This window comes from Arvicanthis niloticus, chromosome 4 (assembly GCF_011762505.2).
Source record: "Arvicanthis niloticus isolate mArvNil1 chromosome 4, mArvNil1.pat.X, whole genome shotgun sequence".
Classification (NCBI taxonomy): Eukaryota; Metazoa; Chordata; class Mammalia; order Rodentia; family Muridae; genus Arvicanthis; species Arvicanthis niloticus.
Window position 1 is genome coordinate 38,202,054 of NC_047661.1, and position 21,753 is coordinate 38,223,806.

Genomic DNA, 21,753 nt, shown 5'->3' on the forward strand with positions numbered 1-21,753 from the left:
GCCCCCCAGAGCACAGAGGGAGACAATTCCTCAGCTAGAGAGTGCCTCTTTTCTCTTCTTCCATTCCGTCTGTGCCCCAACCTGGAATGGTGCCACCTGCTCAGGGTGAGAGTCCCTTGCTTTGCCAATTCCCTCTGAAAACACCCTCACAGACATGCCAAAGCATGTGCTTTACTGATCTCCCAGGCACATTTCAGTTCGTTCAAGTTGAGAATCAAGATTAGTCATCTCAGATGCTTTTGCCACCTATATTTCAAATAAAAAATAAAGGTTGAACCAAACAACATGTCCCTTCTCCACCAGCAAACCATTTAATAAGGCCAGAAGTAGACCCTAGTGTCTTTTATTACCTTTGTAAGACTCAATATTTGAAGCAAGCTGGTGGCATCAGAGCTGTAGGCATGATACCTAGTGCTTAGTGGGGCCACCAAGAGAGAGTCACCATGACTAACTCAGAGAATAAATGAAGTGTTGGGAATTCCTTCAAAAGGCTTCAGAGATTGTGTAAATGGATTTTAACAAATAGCAGTTTGGTTTTGGTTTTAAAAATTTTTATGTTTATGAGTGTGTGCCTACATGCATGTATGTGTAACATGTGCATGTAGTGCTCACAATAGCCAGAAGAGGGCATAAGATCCCATGGAACTCAAGTTGCAGATGGTTGTGAGCTGACATGTGGGTGCTGGGAACTAAAACTGTGTCCTCAGCAAGAGTATCCAATGCTATGCACTGCTGAGCCACCTCTCCAGTTAGGATGTTTTTGATGGCACCAGTATCGGGCAAAATGGGTACTCATTCTTCGGGCTACTTCAGTTTCTTAGAGGACCAAAGTAGGAAAGAAATGATGTAAAAATTTAACACGTAAACATGACTTCTGTTTTAACAGAAATAAGGTCCTGAATAAAAAACAGAGAATGTTTAATGTCTTTTTTTAAGTCTCTGTCCTCTGTATTGTGGGACCACTACCCATGTTCGAGCTGAGATACTTACTCTACATGGGTATTGCCTGATATTTAGAACAATATAGTTTATCTTGTTTCTGAAGGTTGTGTTGGCAACATTTTTTTTTGGGGGGGGGCAAGGGGCTCACTGACTTCAGCTGTGAAATAATACTGCCTGCTTAAAAAAAAGCTGGAACAGTTGTAAAATTCCCAAAGTTATTAAGATTGGTGGTGTTTTGGTGGGCCAAGAGTTTATATTATAAAGTGTCTCCAACGCTAATTTGATTCATTCTGCAGTTTGCTAACAATGCTCCTTCAGGGCCCAACAACAATATCCAGGAGATAAGATAGAAGCTGTGTATTTTTAAGGTTAAAATTATATTTTGAAAGCAATGAGATCTCTCAGTTCTGCTATCAGGCCTGCACTGGTACCAACCAAAAAAATTAGATATACCTTTAGCAGTTAAATGTATGAAGTGTAGTGTTGTCTCAAATGGCAATAAGGAAAGGCCTTAGTAAGCATTTGTTGAATGGAAGGCTACATATCTCTCAAAAAGCTGAATGTGAAACAGGTTTGGGGAGATGGAATTATGCTTTTACATTCATTATTACTCACTTTGTAAGATAAATAAGCTTTTCCAAGTTTATATTTGTGGTGAGCCCAGATTTTCATGGGTTAGATTTGCTTGGAGCCAAGATACCTTCTGTTGCGCAAGATCTAGTTTATTCTTTTCGGGGTTGCTAAGGTCCAGAGTTTTTTTTTAAGGGCGATAGTTATTCACAAGTTTATAAACAATGCAGTAAAAATAGATTTCTAAGGACCTTGAATTTGCGATTCATCGATCATTCATGTAGAAATACTTGGCCTGGATGCTTACTGCCCTTGAGAACGTGGGATGTTTTCTAAACATGTTAAGAGTTATGGATATGCCAGTGGAGAGAAAGACCTGCATTGTATGGAATGTGAAGATATAAATTCACGTGCATGGGAAATTTCCATCAGCATATTCTAACATAAACCAAGAAGCACTTTTGAATCAGGTCTGGGTTAGGAGGCCACATTTGGGTTTTGTGATGAGTTATATTAGTCTTCTGCTGAGTTTGTGCTATTTCACCAAAACAATTATATTCATTCTCTGTCTCTCTGTCTCTGTCTGTCTGTCTGTCTGTCTGTCTGTCTCTATCTTTCTCTTTCTCTGTCTCTGTTTGTCTCTGTCTGTCTGTCTCTGGTATGTGTATATATATATACATGTGGAGATCAGAGGTCTTATTTGGTGTCTGCCTTATTTTTTTTAATTGTATATGTGCAAGTGTCCTGCCTTTATGTATATATGTGCCTCTGTGAACGACTAGTGCCTGTGGAGGCCAAAAGAGAGCATCATATATCCTGGGATTGGAGTTACAGTTACATATGGGGTGACTCTATGCATAAGATGGTCACTACCTATTTTGGGCTCCAGGGCTCCACAAGTCTTATCTTGGGAAAGAAATAAGCACGAAGCCTCATTTTTTATAAAGTAGCGTATGTGTATGTGTGTATAATTTAAAGATTTGAGAAATCTAGTCTTATAGGTTTTCTTTTTCGTACGTGTCTATATGTTCATGTGTGTATGCCTGTGTTGGGGAGTGTGCACATATACCTGTGTGTTTGTGGAAGCTTCAGGTGAACATCTGGTATCTTCCTTGGCTCTTTCTTTGAGACAGGGTTCCTCAGTTAATCTGGACATCACTGCCTGGCCAGACTGGGATGGGATCCTTTCGTCTCTGCTTCCCCAGTATTGGGATCACAGGTACATGCTGCCCTTCCAGGTATTATATGAGTGGCGGGGATTGGTCTGAGGTGGTAGTCATGCTTGCAGTGAGTACTTTACCCACAAGCCTCTCTCCACTCCTCACTCTGCTTAAACCGTCATGCTGGGGATCAAATCTAGGGCCACAGCCAAGCTAAGCCAGTGCTTACCAGTTCCACTGACTATGCCCAGTTCATCTCTGTAGTCTTAACCAGAGCTGTATTGAGCTCCCTGGGTGCCTCAGAGTGACTAATCGGATGCCACCACTTCAGGAAGTGCAGGGGAGGGAGGGCAAGAATCAATGTTGATTAGTAAAAAGCCTATTCAGGAGAGGTTCAAGGATTTTCTTCTGAAGCTCAATCAGTGCTTTGAGAAACCAAGGTCAAAGCATTCCCCCAGTCTTCTGCACGCCTCAGTTTCTTTGGGGTTTTTCCAAGCTGGGAGTTATTTCCCAGCTAATTGAACATGCAGGGTGTAAAGCCGGCTAGCTCCCTTCTCCCTAGCTTCCTTCCCTCCCCATGGCTAGGAACACCCAGGCCCTCTCTCCTGCTGTCCCATTGTCAGGCTGCCCCATTGCCCTTCCTGACTTCTTCAGGGAACTTAATGAACAAATGCTGAGTGGTGGGCTCAGCCCCCAAACAGTCAAGACTTGCTTTAATCTTTCCCACTTGAGCCTGCTTGAGGAGGAAAAGTGGCAGGTTTATATTTTGATAGAATGTTTTTGAGGCTCGTTTTGAGTACCTGCCTGCCTGAGGTTTATATCCTAGCTTTCCTAGCCCCCAGCTTCCCCAGCCTCTTCCTCCCCAGCCCCCAACCTCTTCAACCCCCATCAGCCTCCCCAGCCTCCCAGCCCTCAGGCTCCACAGCCTCTCCAACCTTCCAGGCCCCAGGCCCCCTCTCCACCTCCCTAGCCACCAGCTTCCCCAACCCCCAGCCCTCACACCCTCTCAGCCTCTCCAGCCCCCAGCCTCCACAGCCTTCTCAGCCTCCCAGCCCCAAGTCCCTCAGCCCTTAGACTCTCCAGCCCCCCAGCCCCATCTTCCCCAGTCTCCCAGCCTCCCAGCCTCACTGTGACTTTTTATGCCCTCAGCTATGTGGATGAGAGGCCCTGTAGGAGTCTCCTTCCAGAATACACCCTGTTCTTCATCTATCCCTACTTCCCAGCTTTCTTTCCATCCCTCTCAAATTTCTTACCCCCTCCCAGTTTCACTGGCTTCATTGACTTTAGAGTCTTGCTGTGACCAGGTGTGTAAACCTGCTGTCTTAGGCGGGGTTAGTATTGCTGTGAAGATGAAACGCCATGACCAAAAGCAGCCTGGGGAGGAAAAGGGTTGTTTCACTCACACTTCCATGTAACAACAGCTCATTATCAAAAGCAGTGAGGGCAGAAAGTCAAGCAGGGCAGGAGCCTGGAGGCAGGAGCTGATGCAGAGGCCACCGAGGGGTGCTGCTTATTGGCTTGCTCCCATGGTTTGCCCAGCCTGCTTTCTTATAGAACCCAGAACCACCAGCCCAGGGATGGCCCCACCCACAATGGGCCCGCCCACATTGATCACTAATTAGGAAAATGCCTTACAGCTGGATCTCATGGAGGCGTTTCCTCTGTTGAGGTTCCCTCTTCTCTGATGAATAGCTAATGACTCTAGTTTGTGTCGAGTTGATACCAGGACACGTGGCCTGCATTTATTCCCATTAGTTTCTCTTCTCTGTTCCCATTCTCCCTCTCTTCATTTTCTTGCAAAATGAATCACCCCGTTTATTTTTTGAGAACAGGGTCTCATATAGCTAAGGCTGGCCTCAGACTTTTTACATGCCCAAGGATGCCCTCAAATGCCCTAGTCTCCTGCCTCCATCTAGACAAAGGCTGGTAATCTACAAAACCCCACTGTTTTTATGAAGCACTCCTTTCGATTGTCATTCCTCCATGTCTCTATGATGTCCTATCAAAGCCATTCTTGAAAACAAGGCACAGGCATGAGTCCCTCCTGCTAGTGGCTGCTGCCCTGCTGAGACCTCCAAATCTTCCTCTGCAGCTCTACAGGTCACTCTCTGTTTCTGTCCTGTCCTGTCCATCTCCACATCACCGTCCTGGGGACCACTTAACTCAGACTTAAGACAGGACACTTTTCTTTGCCTTTTAAATCAGCTCAATAGTTCTTCATACTGACAGTTAGTCTATTTTCTATAAGTTGCTCTTATGCCCCAGCCTGGGGTGTCTCCAGAAACTCCCTTGCTCACTCTTCAGACTTTTCTTTATCTACAAAATGGAACAAGTCGATACACCCCTGTGCCACATTCTTAGGACTCTTGCCTTCTGTGCTTATCTTTTTGGCTTGTTTGCTGTTGGTGTGACCATCAGTGGGTCCCTGTACATTTCTCAAGACCACTGTGCTTTTCTGCACAGTATGATTTGACAATATTATTCAAATGTCAAATGTCTAAGCTCTGGAAGCCCAAGGGCATGTGTGCTGGGCATTCAGTAGACTTTCAGAATAGCGTATATTGAGACAAATGAATGACTGAATGAGAGTTGACATATAGTTTCACTCTCTGCTTTGCTACTTCTTTTGAGCCTATCCTGTGGTGTCCCATGTCTCCTTAGAGTGACAGCTTGTGGAGACTGAGCCATCAGAGGGTCTTCTCCTCCTTCAGCCAGGATCCTTTCTACTTAGACTTCTGTTTCAGTCTAGTTCAGGCCCAGCCTTGGGTGCAGGTCTTTTGCTCTGTCAGCTTCTCCTGAGGTGTCCTTTATGGTTTTTATCCCATTACTTTTGGGAAAAGAAATCTGTCGCTGTAGCAAAAGCCTGGGTCCCATGGCAGGGATGCACTCGTGATGAAGAATTCCTCAGGACAGTGCTACACAGCACTGTCTTATAACTTTTCATACCTAATCTGTTCTTGTCCGTTCTACCCATGTGGACAACCGTGGCCAGCCTGAAAGCACTTCTTATTGCTGTGTAAATTAGCATTGTAGAAGAGGGCTTGTTAACACTCACTCAGCACTGGCCGAGTAGACAGTCTAAAGGGGCATGTTTAAACTTCCTTTGAAATGAACAGTGGTGCCCGGAGTGACATTGTGTCCTTGAGGAAGGGTTTCTCAAGGGTTTCACTTACTGGGTACGTTGGGATGACCTGGAGCAGCAGTCTGACAGATCTGTCTCAGGATTTTGAGATTTCCATTTCTTCAGAATTAAAAGACAGACTCTCCCAAGGAGACCCAGTTAGTTGAAATAAATAGTCAGTAATTGGGCAGGCATGGTGGTGCACACTTTTAATCCCGGGATTCAGGAAGCAGAGACAGGAAGTTCTCTCTCTTTTTTTAAAAAAAGATTCACTTATTTATTTTATGTGAGTACACCATTGCTGTCTTCAGACACACCAGAAGAGGGCATCTGATCCCATTACAGATGGTTGTGAGCCACCATGTGGCTGCTGGGAATTGAACTCAGGAACTCTGGAAAAGCAGTCAGTGTTCTTAACCACTGAACCATCTCTCCAACCTGACAGGCAGTTCTCTTAAGTTCCATGCCAGCTTGGTCTACATAGCAAGTTCCAGACCAGCTAGGACATAGTGGGATGGGGAACTGAAGCCACTCAGGGTCCTGGCTTTAGTCCAGTGGTGACATCTCTCTTTCAGCCTCATTGGCATCAGAGAGTTTATTCCAGAAAGATTCCTGAAACAAATCTAAATTCTGCTGTTTCATTTGTTTGCTGTGTTCTTTGCGTATCGTAAAAATAAGCTACAAACAACACTACGTACCCTTCCACTGATTCTATTGTATTGTTAGTTTGTACAAATGACCACAGCGGGGTGCTGTATTCAGGCAGGCTGGGCATTGGTGCCACCAGGCAGTCGGTGGTTGGAGGGCATGGTCAGTGGAGATTTAGATTCTCCAACAGCTGTAGGGAGTCAGGCTGGCCCTTGTTGAACTCACACAGGCAGAGGGGACTGCACTGTGGATGTTCCTATGATGGACAGCTCCTGATGAACAAGGAAGGATCCCTTAGTTCCTTTCCCATCTGAAATGCGGAATGGGGTCACTTAACAGACTCCAGGCTGCTTCTCTGGGGAAAACACAAACTGTTAGGTGAGAACCTTAGCATTCATGAGTTTCTAAGCTTGATTAAGTTTTAACACATTTCCCAGTAACAAGACATCAGGCAAACAGGCAAGCAGAGAGAATTATGATTGAACATCTGCGTATCCTTCAGCCAGCCTGATTTAAATTTTAACTTTTAGGCAGTTTCTATTTTGCCTCTTTATATGGTGGTCATGGTCGTGAATTTGCTGTTTATCATCATGAGGTTCTGTATTTCATACTTCAGGGGCTCCCTCAGCGTGAGTGTCTCTGCTCATTAGACTAAAGCCTGGATTGCCGCCTTAAAATCTGGCTCCGGAGTCACTGTGTGACCTCTGTGGTTACTGACAATCCACAGTGAGGCCAGACTTGAAGAATAAGACTTTTCAGACCCTCAGTTTATCAGAGAAGGATGCTAGTCCCCGAGGACTACTCTCTTGGTAAATTTCAGATGGTTTTGGAGAAACATAGTTTAGGAGCAATTGACTTAAAGCATAATTGAAAATATGAAGTTTATATTGCTGGTGCGTCCAGCTCCCAGACACATAGCTAAGAGGGAAAGGTTTTAATCATCTTATTAACCACATGATAGAGCTTACTTTTTCTGTCTTAGACGCCTTACAATATAGTCTACTTGTTTGTTTGTTTGTTTCATATCAGTTACTTTGTTTCAATAAATTGATTCCATTAGGTAGGATCTCACAGTTAAAAACAAAAATCCATACCACCCCCATTGAAAAAAATTGTCATTTGTTCCTTGGAGCAGAGAGGTGGGCTTTAGTTGTTTTATTTTACGTGAATTTAGTTGAATTCTGCTGAACATGTTTTATGAAAGGCTTTCTTTACCACTGAACTATGAGTGAAGATTTATGTGATAACTTACTAATAACAAATCCCACATAAAACTAAGCAGAATCCTAAGAGCTCCTAGGCTCGTGTTCTCTTTCTCCTGAAAGCTTCTGACCACACCGACCATTGCTTCAAGGCAGCCTGTCTAGATTGAGTAAACAGAACTCATACATGGTGACTTCACTATACTTTATAAATTCACAACCGTTAAGCCACAAAATCAGGCTTTCAAGAAAAAAAAAAAAAAAAACTTGAGAGTAAGTCAAACCGCCCAGTGAAAAAGAACAGCTTTGGAGCCCTTTGCTGGCCTCCTCCAGCACAGTTTGTTCCGGACCATCCTAATAAGGTCCTCATGAGGAGGGGAGCGTGCGAGCATTGCCTTCCATGTATGGGACGTTATCCAGTTGGCCTAACCTTAGTGCTTTTTGGAGGTGCTGATCCTGGCCACAGGAGCAGGGGGATCAAGGAAAGTTTATTCCAAAGAAGTTCAAGGTCTAGAGCAAAACTCAGTGATGGCCTAGCATGCTCCGGCCTTGTACTGCAAAATAAAAACAAAACAAACACTCCAAAAAAAAAAAAAAATATGGTACCTTTCCCTCGGGGAAGCAAAGGAGAAATTGATACTTGTAGCATGTTAAACAGCCGGGCAGTGGTGGCACATGCCTTTGATCCAGCACTTAGGAGACAGAGACAGGTGGATCGAGGCCAGCCTGTTCTACAGAGTGAGTTCCAGGACAGCCAGGGCTACACAGAGAAACCCTGTCTCGAAAAAACCAAAAAGAAAAAAAAAAAAAAAAAAAATGAAAGAAAGAAAAGAAAAAAGAAAAAAAGAAAAAAGGCAGGTTAAACAAGCAGCTGTAGGAGGTTTTTGCCCGATGCTGATTCTGAGACCCAAGGGGTTTGTTTCACAGTGATATGACCAGTCTCATTGAGGTCTTCCTGCCACTCAACAGACACATTTACATTTGGTAGTTGAGGGATCTGCACCATTTTTGACAGGAAAATGACTTGCATGGATTGTGTTTGTGAGGAGAGAGATCGGAATGGGAGAGAGTGTAAGGAGAGACGCCACACTGGGACCGCAGTCATGCTTGGGCAGGCTGCACTCAGTTCTGGGTAGATGGAGAGGAAGAGAGAAACTGCATGTAGAGATTTGCAAGGTGGTGACTGAGATCTGGCTGGGAGCAGGATGGGGAAGGCAGGCTCAGCAGTGCCTTGGAGTTCTCAACTTAAAACACTAGAGGGTACTTTATCCCCTCAGTCTGTCCTCACCTAGTCTGAAAATGACCCAGACGGCTCACGAAGTCTTGTTCTGTCTTTCAGAGTCAGCGTCAGCTGGCCTTACCTTTCAAGGACTTTGGAAGAAGCCAATCCATCTCCCAATTTGAATCGGTCCCCACCGCTTCCAGAAGGAAAGGCAAGCTTGTTCCTATGACAACCGCGGACAGGTACTTGCCGCTGACTTGCCCAGGGCCCTGGAAGCCTTGAAAGGTCTCATCCTCTTTCCCCGTGCAGGAGCCTGAGGTCTGCCTCCTATGCACCCCAGCACCCCCATCAGCTCCCTCTTCTCCTTCACCAGCCCCGCAGTGAAGAGGCTGCTGGGCTGGAAGCAGGGAGATGAAGAGGAGAAGTGGGCGGAGAAGGCGGTGGACTCTTTGGTGAAGAAGTTGAAGAAGAAGAAAGGCGCCATGGATGAACTGGAGAGGGCGCTGAGCTGCCCAGGCCAGCCTAGCAAATGTGTCACCATCCCACGATCCCTAGATGGACGCCTCCAGGTGTCCCACCGAAAGGGGCTGCCCCACGTCATCTACTGCCGCGTGTGGCGCTGGCCAGACCTGCAATCCCATCATGAGCTGAAGCCCTTGGAATGCTGTGAGTTCCCATTCGGCTCTAAGCAGAAGGAGGTCTGCATCAACCCATACCATTACCGCAGAGTGGAGACCCCAGGTGGGTGCTTCCAGGGTTCCTTGTTTGCTTGGAGGTCAAGATCACCATGGTGATGGCACATCCTCAGGAAAATGACCCCCATACTCAGGCAATGAACATGTGAGGTAGAAGGACACTGAAGAAATAGCTCCAAAATCATACAGTCAGAAAATCATACTCTTATATGAAAAGGCTTGTAAGGTTGGTAGGGTTTTGGAAAATGGGGTTTTATTTGAGTGGATTTAGGAGAACTAAGGAAGCCTGTTCTCCCTCATGCAGACTGAAAGCAATGACCATTAAGGTTAAACTGAAGACTGGGTGTAGGCTCTACCTTGCTTAATCTCCATTACACGGAAGGTGTCCCGTCTCCATCTGAAACAGTCAAAGGGAATTGCTGAAAGAGTCCAGGACTGAAATAAGGGGCTGGGGAAGGTAGGCCATTGTTCCTAAATACGTTTTTTTGCTGGGGTAACTTCCGGGCTTCACATGTGTGAGATAGTGCTCTTTCACTGAAAAACCCCTTAGTTCCCCTTTTCCCCTTTGGTGGGAGTAAACCCGGGACTTCACACACCATGTGTGAGCACTCCTCCACTGACCTGTAGTCACAGCCCTTCAAAATGCTTAAGATTTTATATTTTAAATACAGAAAATTACATTTCCAAACTCTTCACACACCTGCTTGAGCATGCTTGTCCATCTATAAAGCTCCCCGCCTTTGGAAGAGGTCTGCTCTTATCTCCACTGTAGCAGTTTCCTGTCCTTCTTTTGGGGAGTGAGTGTTCCTGTGGCCTTCCAGGAGGAAGCTTTTTTAATGGGCACCTTCTCTGTTTGGTTGACTAACTGCCTAGTTCCAGGAACTTGGGGAGATCACCCCATCCCACTGTGCTGTCTGAATGGAAGTCCAAGTATTCTCCTGTAGTGTGCACATCAGAGGCTCGTCGACAGGCCTCAAATTCCCCAAACTTGCCGTCTTGCTGTCAAGACCATCACATCTCCCTGTTTGGGGCTTGCTTTTTGGGACTGGGATCCTGTCTGGGAAGGTGATTGGAAGGTTCCACTCTCTTAGCAAACCTGATGAGTTTGTTCCAAATGCCATCTTGCCTTCCCTTCTTCCCTCTGGACTCTCTTTACACACCAGGCATCTGAAAGCGCCCATGGTTTGATCTTCACCATTTGAGGACAGTCGTCATCACATACCAGGATCCTGAACAAAACAAAATCCCATTAACAAAATCTGAATTTATATAAAAAATGGTTTGAAGGTTTGGGTTATACTAGACCTCAAAAACACATATCTGAATGGGAAAATGTTCCTTAAGAAATTCTTTCTGGGGCTGGAGAGACGGCCCAGCTGGTAAGATCATACACGTTGCTCTTGCAAAGGACCCCACTTTGGTTCCAAGCACATTACAATGTTGGCTGTAACTCCAGATCTAGGGGATCCATCTCCCTTTGTGATCATCTGCAGATATCTGCCTCCACACATACTTAGAGAATAAATCTTTCAAGAATAATTTCCGAGTAACAGTTCTAAAATGTAATCATTTAAGATGTGTGTAAAGATACACTTTGTTTTCTTTTTAGGTACTCACTCAAAAGCCAAATTGTATAGAGCTTTTTGGAGTTTTCACTTGAGCTTAAGATTCTCTTAAGATAAATGTCTGAATATTTTACATATGTAGATAGCTTTTGTGGCATTAGTTTTAGGTTTAAATTTCTAAAAGGATGAGCCAAGATTATATAATTTAATTTATAATATTAATAATATGCATTATTTATATTAATATATTTTATATTATATAAACGTATTATTTACATTAATATATTTAATTTATAATATTATAATATTTAATTTATAAGATTAATTTAAAATAATATTTAAGCTACAGGGTTTTTTTTCCCCCCACTCCTAACAACTTTTTAATAGAACGAGGTGATTTTCCTTACAAGAATCGAACTGAAACTGACCTGGAAGCCTCCTCCCTGAGGGCTGGTTCTCAGTGTCTGAAGAGTTACGCAAGCTTCTACAGAGGAAAACTGGTCCTACCTAGCTGTAAAGCTATGGACCATGGCAATGAGCAGCCTGGCAAGATGTCCTCAAGGGTACAACTGTGGCACTTATATCCCAGGGATAACCATCAGCTGTCTGATTTGACAGCCCTCTAGAACTTCAAGTTGTCACGATGGTCAGAACCCCACCCTCAGGATGTTTTCAGGGTCCAATGTGGTCCTCTCATGTTACCAGGAAAACTTGGGTCCCCTCTTTCAGGTTCTTAGTCTTGTTAATAAAATAATTTGGGCTGGGCAGTGCATGCCTTTAATCCCAAAGCTGGTGAGGCAGAGGCAGGTGGATTTCTGAGTTCAAGGCCAGCCTGGTCTACAGAGTAAGGTCCAGGACAGCCAGGGCTAAACAGAGAACCTCTGCCTTGAAAAACTACCACCACCACCACCAATAACACTAATAATAATAATAATAATAATAATAATAATAATAATAATAATAGTAATCTGTAAGTAGCTGTCACTCACGTTCATTTTAACGAGTGGAACCCAGGCTGTCTCAGGCCTGTAACCCCATCTATTCAGAGACTGAGGCAAGAAGAAGCATTGTCAGTGCCTGCCTGGCTTACACACTAGGTTGAAGGTCGGCTGGGTAATTTAGTGAGACCTTATAGTTTGGTAAAAAAGAGGGCTGGGTGTGGCTCAGGTGGTAGAGCACTTGCCTAGCCTGTGTGAAGCCCATGGGTTTCACCTCTAGTACTGGGAAGGTGGAGGAAGGCCAGACGGGACCTGCTGACCTGGACACATTTAACTGATAGATTTTCATGCTGTCTCTGATCTGTACTTCATTTCTTCATTTACCGCTTCTATTTTACTTGATGGCTTTGGCCTCTTGCTGTTAGGTCATTGTGGTACGGCCATCGAATAGTTCATCAGTAGCAAGGAATCTGAACTTGAGGCCAATCAGCTAAATAATTCAAAGTGGCCTCTGATGGAAAATATTTTGGGCCTCACCTAGGGTTTTATTGCAAGCATTTGGAACCAACTATGCCTCTTTTAAAAAGGACTTTATTGGCAGGGTTGAGGAAAGGTGGAAAAAAGATGAAGCCTCCTGAACTTAGTAACTGTGACGGTCTGCTTAAGATGCAGGTGGCAAGCAGGAGGGTTGGTGACCAGCATAGCCCACAGTCTCTTCTGGGTAGAGATGACTTTTGTGCGGGGCTTTCCGTGAACACAGGTGTGGAGAGGGGGCTGGTGGAGGAAACCAGCCCTATCACAAATGGCTAAGGGACAACATCCGCTGTCCCAATCCATCGCGGGCCAAACTTAGTGAGCCATCTGTCCTTGTCTTTGCTCCTAGTTCTGCCTCCAGTGCTGGTACCAAGACACAGCGAGTACAACCCTCAACTCAGCCTCCTGGCCAAGTTCCGAAGTGCCTCGCTGCACAGCGAACCCCTCATGCCGCACAATGCCACCTACCCTGACTCTTTCCAGCAGTCTCTCTGTCCAGCACCGCCCTCCTCGCCAGGCCACGGGTTCCCGCAGTCTCCATGCCCCACCAGCTACCCACACTCTCCCGGAAGTCCTTCCGACTCAGACAGTCCCTATCAACACTCAGGTCAGTCCGTGGGAAACGCGATGCATGTGGATGATCGTAAGTGTGGTTGTCTCGTCTCGCACGTCTACAATGCCTTTCACATCTATGGTTTTGGTTTACAGAGCGATCTGTGGGCCTGTGATGTCTAACTCTCCAGAATGACTAGCAGTGGACCCATTTTGGAGTAGAACTGCAGATACATATTTTTGGATCCAGTTAGTCCTCTTTCAGATACTAAATAGAATTGAATGTCATCCCCGGGCATTTCCAAAACACGTGGTTATTAGTTGGTATGTTTTCAAACGCGGTCCTGCTTTTACACAGGCTGGTCTAGAACCCACCATTCTCTTGCCTCAGTTTCCCCAATGCTTGAGTTCCAGGTGCATGCCACTTTGCTGAGTGTAGAAGTAAGATTAACATGTTGTTGTATCACAAATAAAAATGTAAACATTTAAATACTAAAATAAAGTGCCGGCTTGATAACTCAGCAGGTGAAAGCACTTGCTACGTAAGTCTGCCAACCTGAGTTATATCCTCAGAACTTACGTAAAGGAGGAGAGAGAATACATGGACCCCACAGAGGTGTCTTCTGATCTCCACATGCACATCATGTACACACAACAACCAACCAAACAACTAACTAACTAACTAGTTAACTGACTAATTAACAAAACAACTAACTAGTTAACTAACTAATTAACTAACTGAATGAGTTTTGGTCTGAGAGCAAGCAGCCCATAAGAGAACCAAGTTTAGACCTTTGTTTGCTTGTCTCTTTGAACAATCAAAAGGTGTCTTTTACTCCAAAAGCCATGCTCACAAACTCAGGGAAATGCAAAACTAGGCCCCAACTCTAACTAATACATTCTCTTTCTCTGCTCTGAAGCCAAGACAGCAGCCGAAGTTTCTTCAGAAGCGTTGTGCTAGATTGAAAAAGCATCCGTAAGAGGAAGGGCACTCTAGTGCGAGTCTCAGCTGCCTCTTTAGGGCTCACATATCAGATAGCCTGCATATCAGATGTTTACATTTCAATTCATAATGTAGTAAATTACAGTTAGGAAGTCGCTGCAAAATAATTTCATGGAGGTGATGGGGGAGGGGGGATCACCACAACATGAGGAACTGTATTAAAAGGTAACAGTATTAGGAAGGTTGGGGACCACTGCCCTCTGATGTATGTGCTATGGCATCTGTGAAGTTGGTCAAAGAAGAGGCATGAAGAAAAGAATTATAGGAGCCTCTTTAATGTGAGATTAGTAATATCCGAAGCTAAAAGTACCCAAAGGCCTGCATACATACAGCTGGCACCCAAAGTTACAACCTAAGACCTGCAGACACACAGCTGGAGCCCACAGTTATAGTCTAAGACCTGCAGACACACACCTGGAGCCCACAGTTATAATCTAAGACCTGCAGACACACAGCTGGAGCCCACAGTTATAGTCTAAGACCTGCGGACGCACAGCTGGAGCCCACAGTTACAGTTTGCCTCACCGTTTTATTCATAAATCCTCTTAATGGGTATTCACAAACTCTCACTATATGCAATCCTTGCCTGCGGTTGCTGAGACAGAATTAAGAGATGAACAAGTTTGTTTCTTCCTCTCAAAGAACTTATAAGATGTGCTGCTATAAGGAGGAACATCTTCCTTCAAAGTGTCTTTAGTGTTTTCTCTTAGCAAGGTCCTTGTATACCATTTACAAGTATGCCTTGTATTATGTCACTCTCTCCTCTGTGTCCAGCCAAGAGCCTGAAAAGCCTGCTCAGTCATTACTTATTGCATAGAGAATTCCCCTGGATGTCTTTGAAACATTGCATCGGGGCCAGTGGCTAAAGGACAGGATAATTATACTGCAAGTTACATATTTGCATAACACACGCCTGCCCTGTAAAAGCTCACCTGTACTGGCTGGATTCCACCGGGTTACACTAACAGGAGGGTGTTCGTTGTTCTCTTCCTATCCATGGACAGACCCTAGCCAAGCTGGGAAGCCAGCTCTCCTTAAAATATACTTACATTATATGTAAATAAATATCTGTGTATCACACAGAGAATGCAATCCTCTCTAAATAGATATTTTTCCCTTGAATATAATTCATTTAGTGCTTTCAATTTGGTTTGTTATCATATTCAAGCTATTTTTTTTTTTTTGTCATTACTTTATTGCAGAATTACAGCTTTTGACACTGGGATGCAGTTCAGCTCTGTAACAACAGGATGCCGTCTTTTTCTCTAGACAGGCGACCTGCCACCTCTCTCTTAGCTGTGTTTTCTCTGGGACTGGCAACATTTTACAACAACCTGTCCATGCTGTCTTTCTCAGGCCCCTCCTATCATTATACCTGTAAACAAGAATGTTTACAGATGCCGTCGTTGTGGAAATTAGCATGGACCATGGCCTTAAACTCATGGATGCAATTAAAAAAAAAAAAGTGAGCTAGCCCAAGACAGCTTCCCTCAAACACTCAACTCTGAAGGACTGCAAAGGTCCTAGAGTTAACATTCTGGTTTAAGCAATCGTCTCTGCTTCCTTTTGGAATCATGAGCTTCGGAGCTCAGAGGTGACAGTGGTGTGGCCCCTTCTCTCTGTTTTCTTCCAGACTTCCGGCCAGTTTGCTACGAGGAACCCCAGCACTGGTGTTCTGTTGCCTACTATGAACTAAACAACCGGGTCGGAGAGACTTTCCAGGCGTCCTCCCGGAGCGTGCTTATAGACGGCTTCACAGACCCCTCTAATAACAGGAACAGGTTCTGTCTTGGGCTTCTTTCAAATGTAAACAGAAACTCGACGATAGAAAACACCAGGAGGCACATTGGAAAGGGTGAGAACCAGCTGCATGTCTCCACTGCTGCTTCTGATCTCATAGAAGCCAGTGGTCCTGTAGGAGTCCTGTGGGAAGAACCCCAGGCACAGTGTCACCCCTGGATGGGGACATGTGCTCTCTCGGGATCTCTCTGCCTCTAAAGTCAGTAAACTATCTTCAGGGATGGCTTGGGGTGAGTACTGTGAAGACAAGATATCATGAAGGGCCAAGTGTCATGGCACAGCCCTGTAATCCCAGCACTAGAAAGGTTCAGGCAGGAGACTAACCAGCCTGAGATATAGAAGGGCCTGTCTACAGAAATCAACAAATAAATCCCACAGTAAATATGAAGGCAGGATGAAGAAGTTATTCAATGGAAGTGATTATTATTATTATTTGTTTATTATTATTATTATTATTATTATTATTATTATTATGTGTATTTTAAGATTTATTTTAGTTTTATATGTATGTGTGAGCATATATATATATATATATATATATATATATATATATATATATATATATCAGACCCCCCTGAGACTGGAGTTACAGATGGTTGTGAGCCACTGTGTGGGTACTGAGAACTGAACCCAGGTCCTCTGCAAAAGCAGCCAGTGCTCATAACTGTCGAGCCTTCATCCCAGCCCCTTGTAAGGCATCTTTTCTTTCTTTCTTTCTTTCTTTCGTTCTTTCTTTCTTTCTTTCTTTCTTTCTCTTTTCTTTCTGTTTTTGTTTTTTTGTTTTTTTTTTTTTTTGTTTTTTTTTTTTTGTTTTTTGAGACAGGGCTTCTCTGTATAGCCCTGGCTGTCCTGGAACTCACTCTGTAGACCAGGCTGGCCTCCAACTCAGAAATCCACCTGCCTCTGCCTCCCAAGTGCTGGGATTAAAGGCATGCACCACCACTGCTGGGCCAACATCTTTTCTTTTAAAAACGTAAATTCTAAAAACAAAAACAGCACAGGAGGGTATTATCTTGTGAAAAAAGACATTGATTTTTTTGACACTGCAGAACATGCCATATCCTGAGAAAATAAATATTCACAGTACATTACTGATAGAAAAAGGCCTCAAAACATCTTGCAGGATAGATTCTTATTTATATATTTTAAAAATAAAAAATAAAAAACAGCCCTTAAAGCCAGGCTTGGTGGTACATGCCTGTGATCCTAACACTTGGGCAGGAGAAACCAGAGCGTTGGAAGTTTGAGGTCATCCTCATCTACACAGAAAACTTGAGGCTAGCCTGAGCTACATGAGACCATGACTTAATAAATACAAAATAAATGCATAAGACTTAAAGATATATAGCCTGTTGAGCCCCACACTCTGCCTCAACACTTTGCCTCAACACTTTTGGGGCTAAGTGCTCTGGTCAAGAGAGAGAATGGGGCTCTTGGGGCAAGCGACTCGAAGAATGGAGACAAGACAGGGTGTGATTCAGTCTCTTCTATTTTCTCAAGTCTCCTCTTTTGAAGGGAATTCTGAGGTATTTATATACACAAACAAGAGAACACAGGTGAAAACATTTTACCACGTGCACCATACAGCTGAGGTCACTAAACAGCAAAACAAGCTATGTGGGATAAACAATATATTTATCAGAGTGTGCTTCAGCTGTTATAGGCTTTTGACAACCAAGTCTTTCATCAGGGTATATGGTTCCAGATGGCTGCAAAGTTGATCTAGCCGCTTTCTACTAAAGTCGGCTCCCAACAATAGCCAAGGTTACCTGTGATTATTTCTGGGTAGTGGGTTTATGGTTGACTTTTTTCTGTGTTTTTTATTGCTGCTCTTTTATGCTGTACTAAGAACCCAGGACCTCAGGCATGCTAGGCCACCAGGAAGCCAGACAGCCTGTCTGTATCTGATGAGTTTCCTCTGGTGGGCTCCTTTCACGTGTGAGGATGGTGCAGGGCTTTGGATATCTGAGGCAATAATGAGAGTGGTGTGGTACAGATCAGGGGGAGGAACCAACTCTGTGATTGACAGTGACGGGACATTCAGCTGTCTAATTGAGCAGCCAGTTCATTACTGTCCAGAGCTCCAAACACTTGATAATTAGGCAGCTTTTAAAACGCTCTGCAGAGGAGAAGGCAGCAGAGGCCCGGGCAATGCCAAGGGGCTACACTGCCACATAGCTCCTCACTTGTGGTTGTCCAAGCTGAAGCAGTAGGGCAGCATTTATATGTAGGAAAATGCATATTGCTCCCCCATTAGGCAGTGGCTGCCTGAATGCTGTGTTCAGATGTCCCAGCACCCTGCCAAGCAACCTGGAGAACAGATCTACCCCAGGGGATCTTGACACTGACAAGGGATTCAAAGCCATTATGTTGGTTACATGGTGGGCCAAATGAAACCACGTGACCACGTGACCACGTGACTCCTGGAGAGTCACCTGTCTATCCTGATATTCAGAGTTCAGTCTTGGGCTCCACTGGCTTTTGCCTCCCCCTTCTCTCCTGTGCCAGCTTGTGCTGGGTTTGCAGATAAGGCTTCAACTTGAATGGAAACCACCCCCCAAACACTCACAGACCAGGTTCGGATGACAAAAATCTTAGCTATTGTATGCAGCAGGTTCCGGGAGGATTATGCGCTTGAAGGTCATTTGGTTCAAATACCCACTAAGCCTGCAGTAGCCCTACTCTGGCTGTTACTACCAGCTTTGTGGTCTGGGGGACATCCTGCAAGCGGGTCTCTGTGGTCCTCTTCTGTAATGGCAGATAGCACACGCTGGAGAGCGGCTGTTGGAAGGCAGAGATGGCAGTGTACCCCACTGCTCTACAGAGCAGGGAATACACATGGAGGAGCCAGCATGAAAGGCCGAGCCCAGGATGCCACTGCAGCCCAGAGAACCCTGCTGTCCCTCCCCACTGTCCCTGGAGTAAATCCTCAGCCACTGACACAGCTCACCCCTCCCTGGAGCTCGCACTTGGCATTGCCCGGGCCTCTGCTGCCTTCTCCTCTGCAGAGCGTTTTAAAAGCTGCCTAATTATCAAGTGTTTGGAGCTCTGGACAGTGATGAACAGGCTGCTTTGAGCTCGACTACACAACTGAGTGTCCCATCACGGTCACACACACATCCACATTGCATGGCTGGGGAGGCAGCCCTCCCTGGCTTTGTTTGTGAGAGTCCAGCCAATCAGAGACATCCTTCCACTTCCTCATGGTCACTAGTGCCTGAGTCGTTGGGGTCAGGCCTGATGCCCATCATGGAAGAAAACAGAGAAGAAAGCTGAGGGCAATTAAAGGGAGAGAAGGAGAAAGGAGGGGTAGCGGTAGAGGGTATTGGGGGAGGGGAAGGGAGGATTTTGTTTGAGTCTGATTTATTTCGGACACTCTCCAGTTCCATGCATGCTTCTTACAACTGAATAAAATCTGTTGTGTGTGTGTGTGTGTGTGTGCACCACACTTTATTTATTCAGGATGTCCCTTTTGAAATGCAATCCCAGGCAGGAGTGTTAGGTTAAACAGATAAAAGCTACTCGTTGTTTGTGTTTACACAGGGCTGCATGTGGGAGTGTGTCGAGAATGTCCCTGTCTCTCAGGGGCACGTGTGTGATTTATAGGGGTGATTGACATTTCCCTGAAGCCCCTACACAGAAATATTTTAGTTTTGAGTCAGGGTCTCACTGTGCAGTCCTGGCTGGCCTGAACACTATGTAGGCCAGGCAGCTCTCACCTGCTTCTGCCCTCCAAGTGCTGGGATTAAAGGTGTGAGCCAAAGAGATAGATTTATAACTGTAAGTAAAATCCTTCAAGCTCTGGAGCGGGTGTAGTGTGTGGATTTCAGTAGCATGTCTACGATACTAGCTGGGTCTCCTGTTACCATCTTTTGTTTATATGCAGGTAGGAAAGACTTTGTAGGGTTTTACACCGTGTGTTTCTTTTGTGTCGAGTATCGTGGAAGCTAATTTTGAAGTGAGCGAGGTCAAAAGTGATGGGAGCAGTCATAAGTGGGAGACTATTGACTCGTTCTTGAGAATGGCCAAACATCTGGACCGGGTTTAATTTTTTTCCCCTCTACTTTTATGTTTTTGGGTGTTTTGCCTGTTTGTACGTTGGCCTGAGTACCGGGTGTATGTAGTACCTATGGAGGCCAGAAGAGGGCGACAGATCCTCTGAACTGGAATTCACAGATGGTTGTGCGCTTCAGTTTGGGTGCTAGGAGCTGAGCAATCTCTCCAGCTGTCGGGTTGGGTTTTTAATGGATTTGTAGGAAAAGTCCAAGAAAACAAGTGGGTATTCGGGGCAGGCGCACCTTCTCTTTTATGACCAGTGATTACGTAGAGATTAACCTGACTGTAGAGGGTCCCATAGCGTGAGGTGCTAGGGGTCATTGAGAAGGAAGCAGCGAAGAAAGGGCGTGGTTTTGTGCCCACAGGTGTGCATTTGTACTACGTTGGGGGCGAGGTGTACGCGGAGTGCGTGAGTGACAGCAGCATCTTTGTCCAGAGCCGGAACTGCAACTACCAGCATGGTTTCCACCCGGCTACTGTCTGCAAGATCCCCAGTGGCTGCAGCCTCAAGGTCTTCAACAACCAGCTCTTCGCCCAGCTGCTCGCCCAGTCAGTGCACCACGGCTTTGAAGTTGTGTATGAGCTGACGAAGATGTGCACGATTCGGATGAGCTTTGTGAAGGTAAGAGTGTTGGCGTTGGGGTTACAATGAGGGAAACGGGAAGAACGCACAAGACGCTCTTGGCTTGGCTCAACATTTGCTCGGCCAGTTCAGGTGGATAACAGATTCGGTTTTTTTCTTTCTAAAAGGTTTATTGGATCTTGTCTTCTTCTTTTAAAAATTATTTAAACTTCCACTGCCCATATATTCCTGCGTGTAGGGTCACCCAAGGGAACTAGAGTAGTTAAGGTCAGTGTACTCTAAAAGCCTACTAAAAGGGGAAACAACCTTTTATAAAACTGACTCTCCCCAAAACCCATCAACTGTCTTCAGTTAGGGGTAAGGGATTTATGAACCTTCTTCCTGCTGTATATTAGAATATTGACTAGCTCTCTAGTACCGTGTGTGTGTGTGTGTGTGTGTGTGTGTGTGTGTGTGTGTGTGTGTGTAAAATCTGCCTGGCTCTCTAGTACCTCATATCTGTCCGTCTGTCTGTCTGTCTGTCTGTCTGTCTATCTCTCTCTCTCTTACTGTACACACCAGGCAAACTAAAAGCTCACAGAGATCCACCTGCATTCTGGAATTAAAGGTGTGTACCACTGTAGGAAAAAATATGACTGGGGATCCCAGGGTTCCTCCCGCCATGCTGTGGGTAGTCAGCTGGGAACGCTCTAGGTTCCTCCAGCTGGAAGTTAGGCCTGGCTGCTCATTAACTAAAGGCCTCTCCCGGTCTCCTCACAGTTCCTCATGGCAGCGTGGCCCCAACACACAAGGAAGTCCTTGGGTTTCCAAAACCGGTTTATTGACATGGCAGATGGTGGATGGATCTGGATGCATACCCTCTAAAATCCAGGGTGGACCTGAGTTAAAAAAAGGGGGGGGGGGGAGGAATCGGCTCCACCTCTGGCCTTCAGGTACCTCATTAGTATGTAAATCTCTCTAGGGCCTGTTCACCTGTGCACATGACTGAAGGGTGAAGGTGGAATGGAGATTAGACCTCGTGTCAGGCCGGACGTACCACTACAGCAAGCAACAGACCTTTGAGGAAAATGTTATTAAGTTTATAGGGAGGTAGAGATATAAACTGAAAACAATTATCTGGAGTTTTGCATTTTACCTTATTAAGTAGCAGTGTGATTGTTTT

At 45.1% G+C, this 21,753-nt stretch overlaps 1 protein-coding gene across 3 annotated transcripts in view; it reads left to right on the forward strand.

Moving 5' to 3' along the window:
* Positions 1-21,753, forward strand: part of Smad9 (SMAD family member 9) — a 46,175-nt gene that overhangs the window by 16,801 nt on the left and 7,621 nt on the right. For 2 of the 3 annotated variants that reach the window (XM_076932383.1, XM_076932385.1), the window contains exons 2-6: positions 2,646-2,731; positions 8,983-9,606; positions 12,947-13,204; positions 15,786-16,007; positions 20,374-20,630. In XM_076932383.1, coding sequence (XP_076788498.1) covers positions 9,195-9,606; positions 12,947-13,204; positions 15,786-16,007; positions 20,374-20,630 — 1,149 coding nt within the window. In that variant the 5' untranslated portion in view covers positions 2,646-2,731; positions 8,983-9,194. The remainder of the gene's footprint in view (positions 1-2,645; positions 2,732-8,982; positions 9,607-12,946; positions 13,205-15,785; positions 16,008-20,373; positions 20,631-21,753) is intronic. The other variant, XM_034499403.2, reaches the window with a different exon arrangement.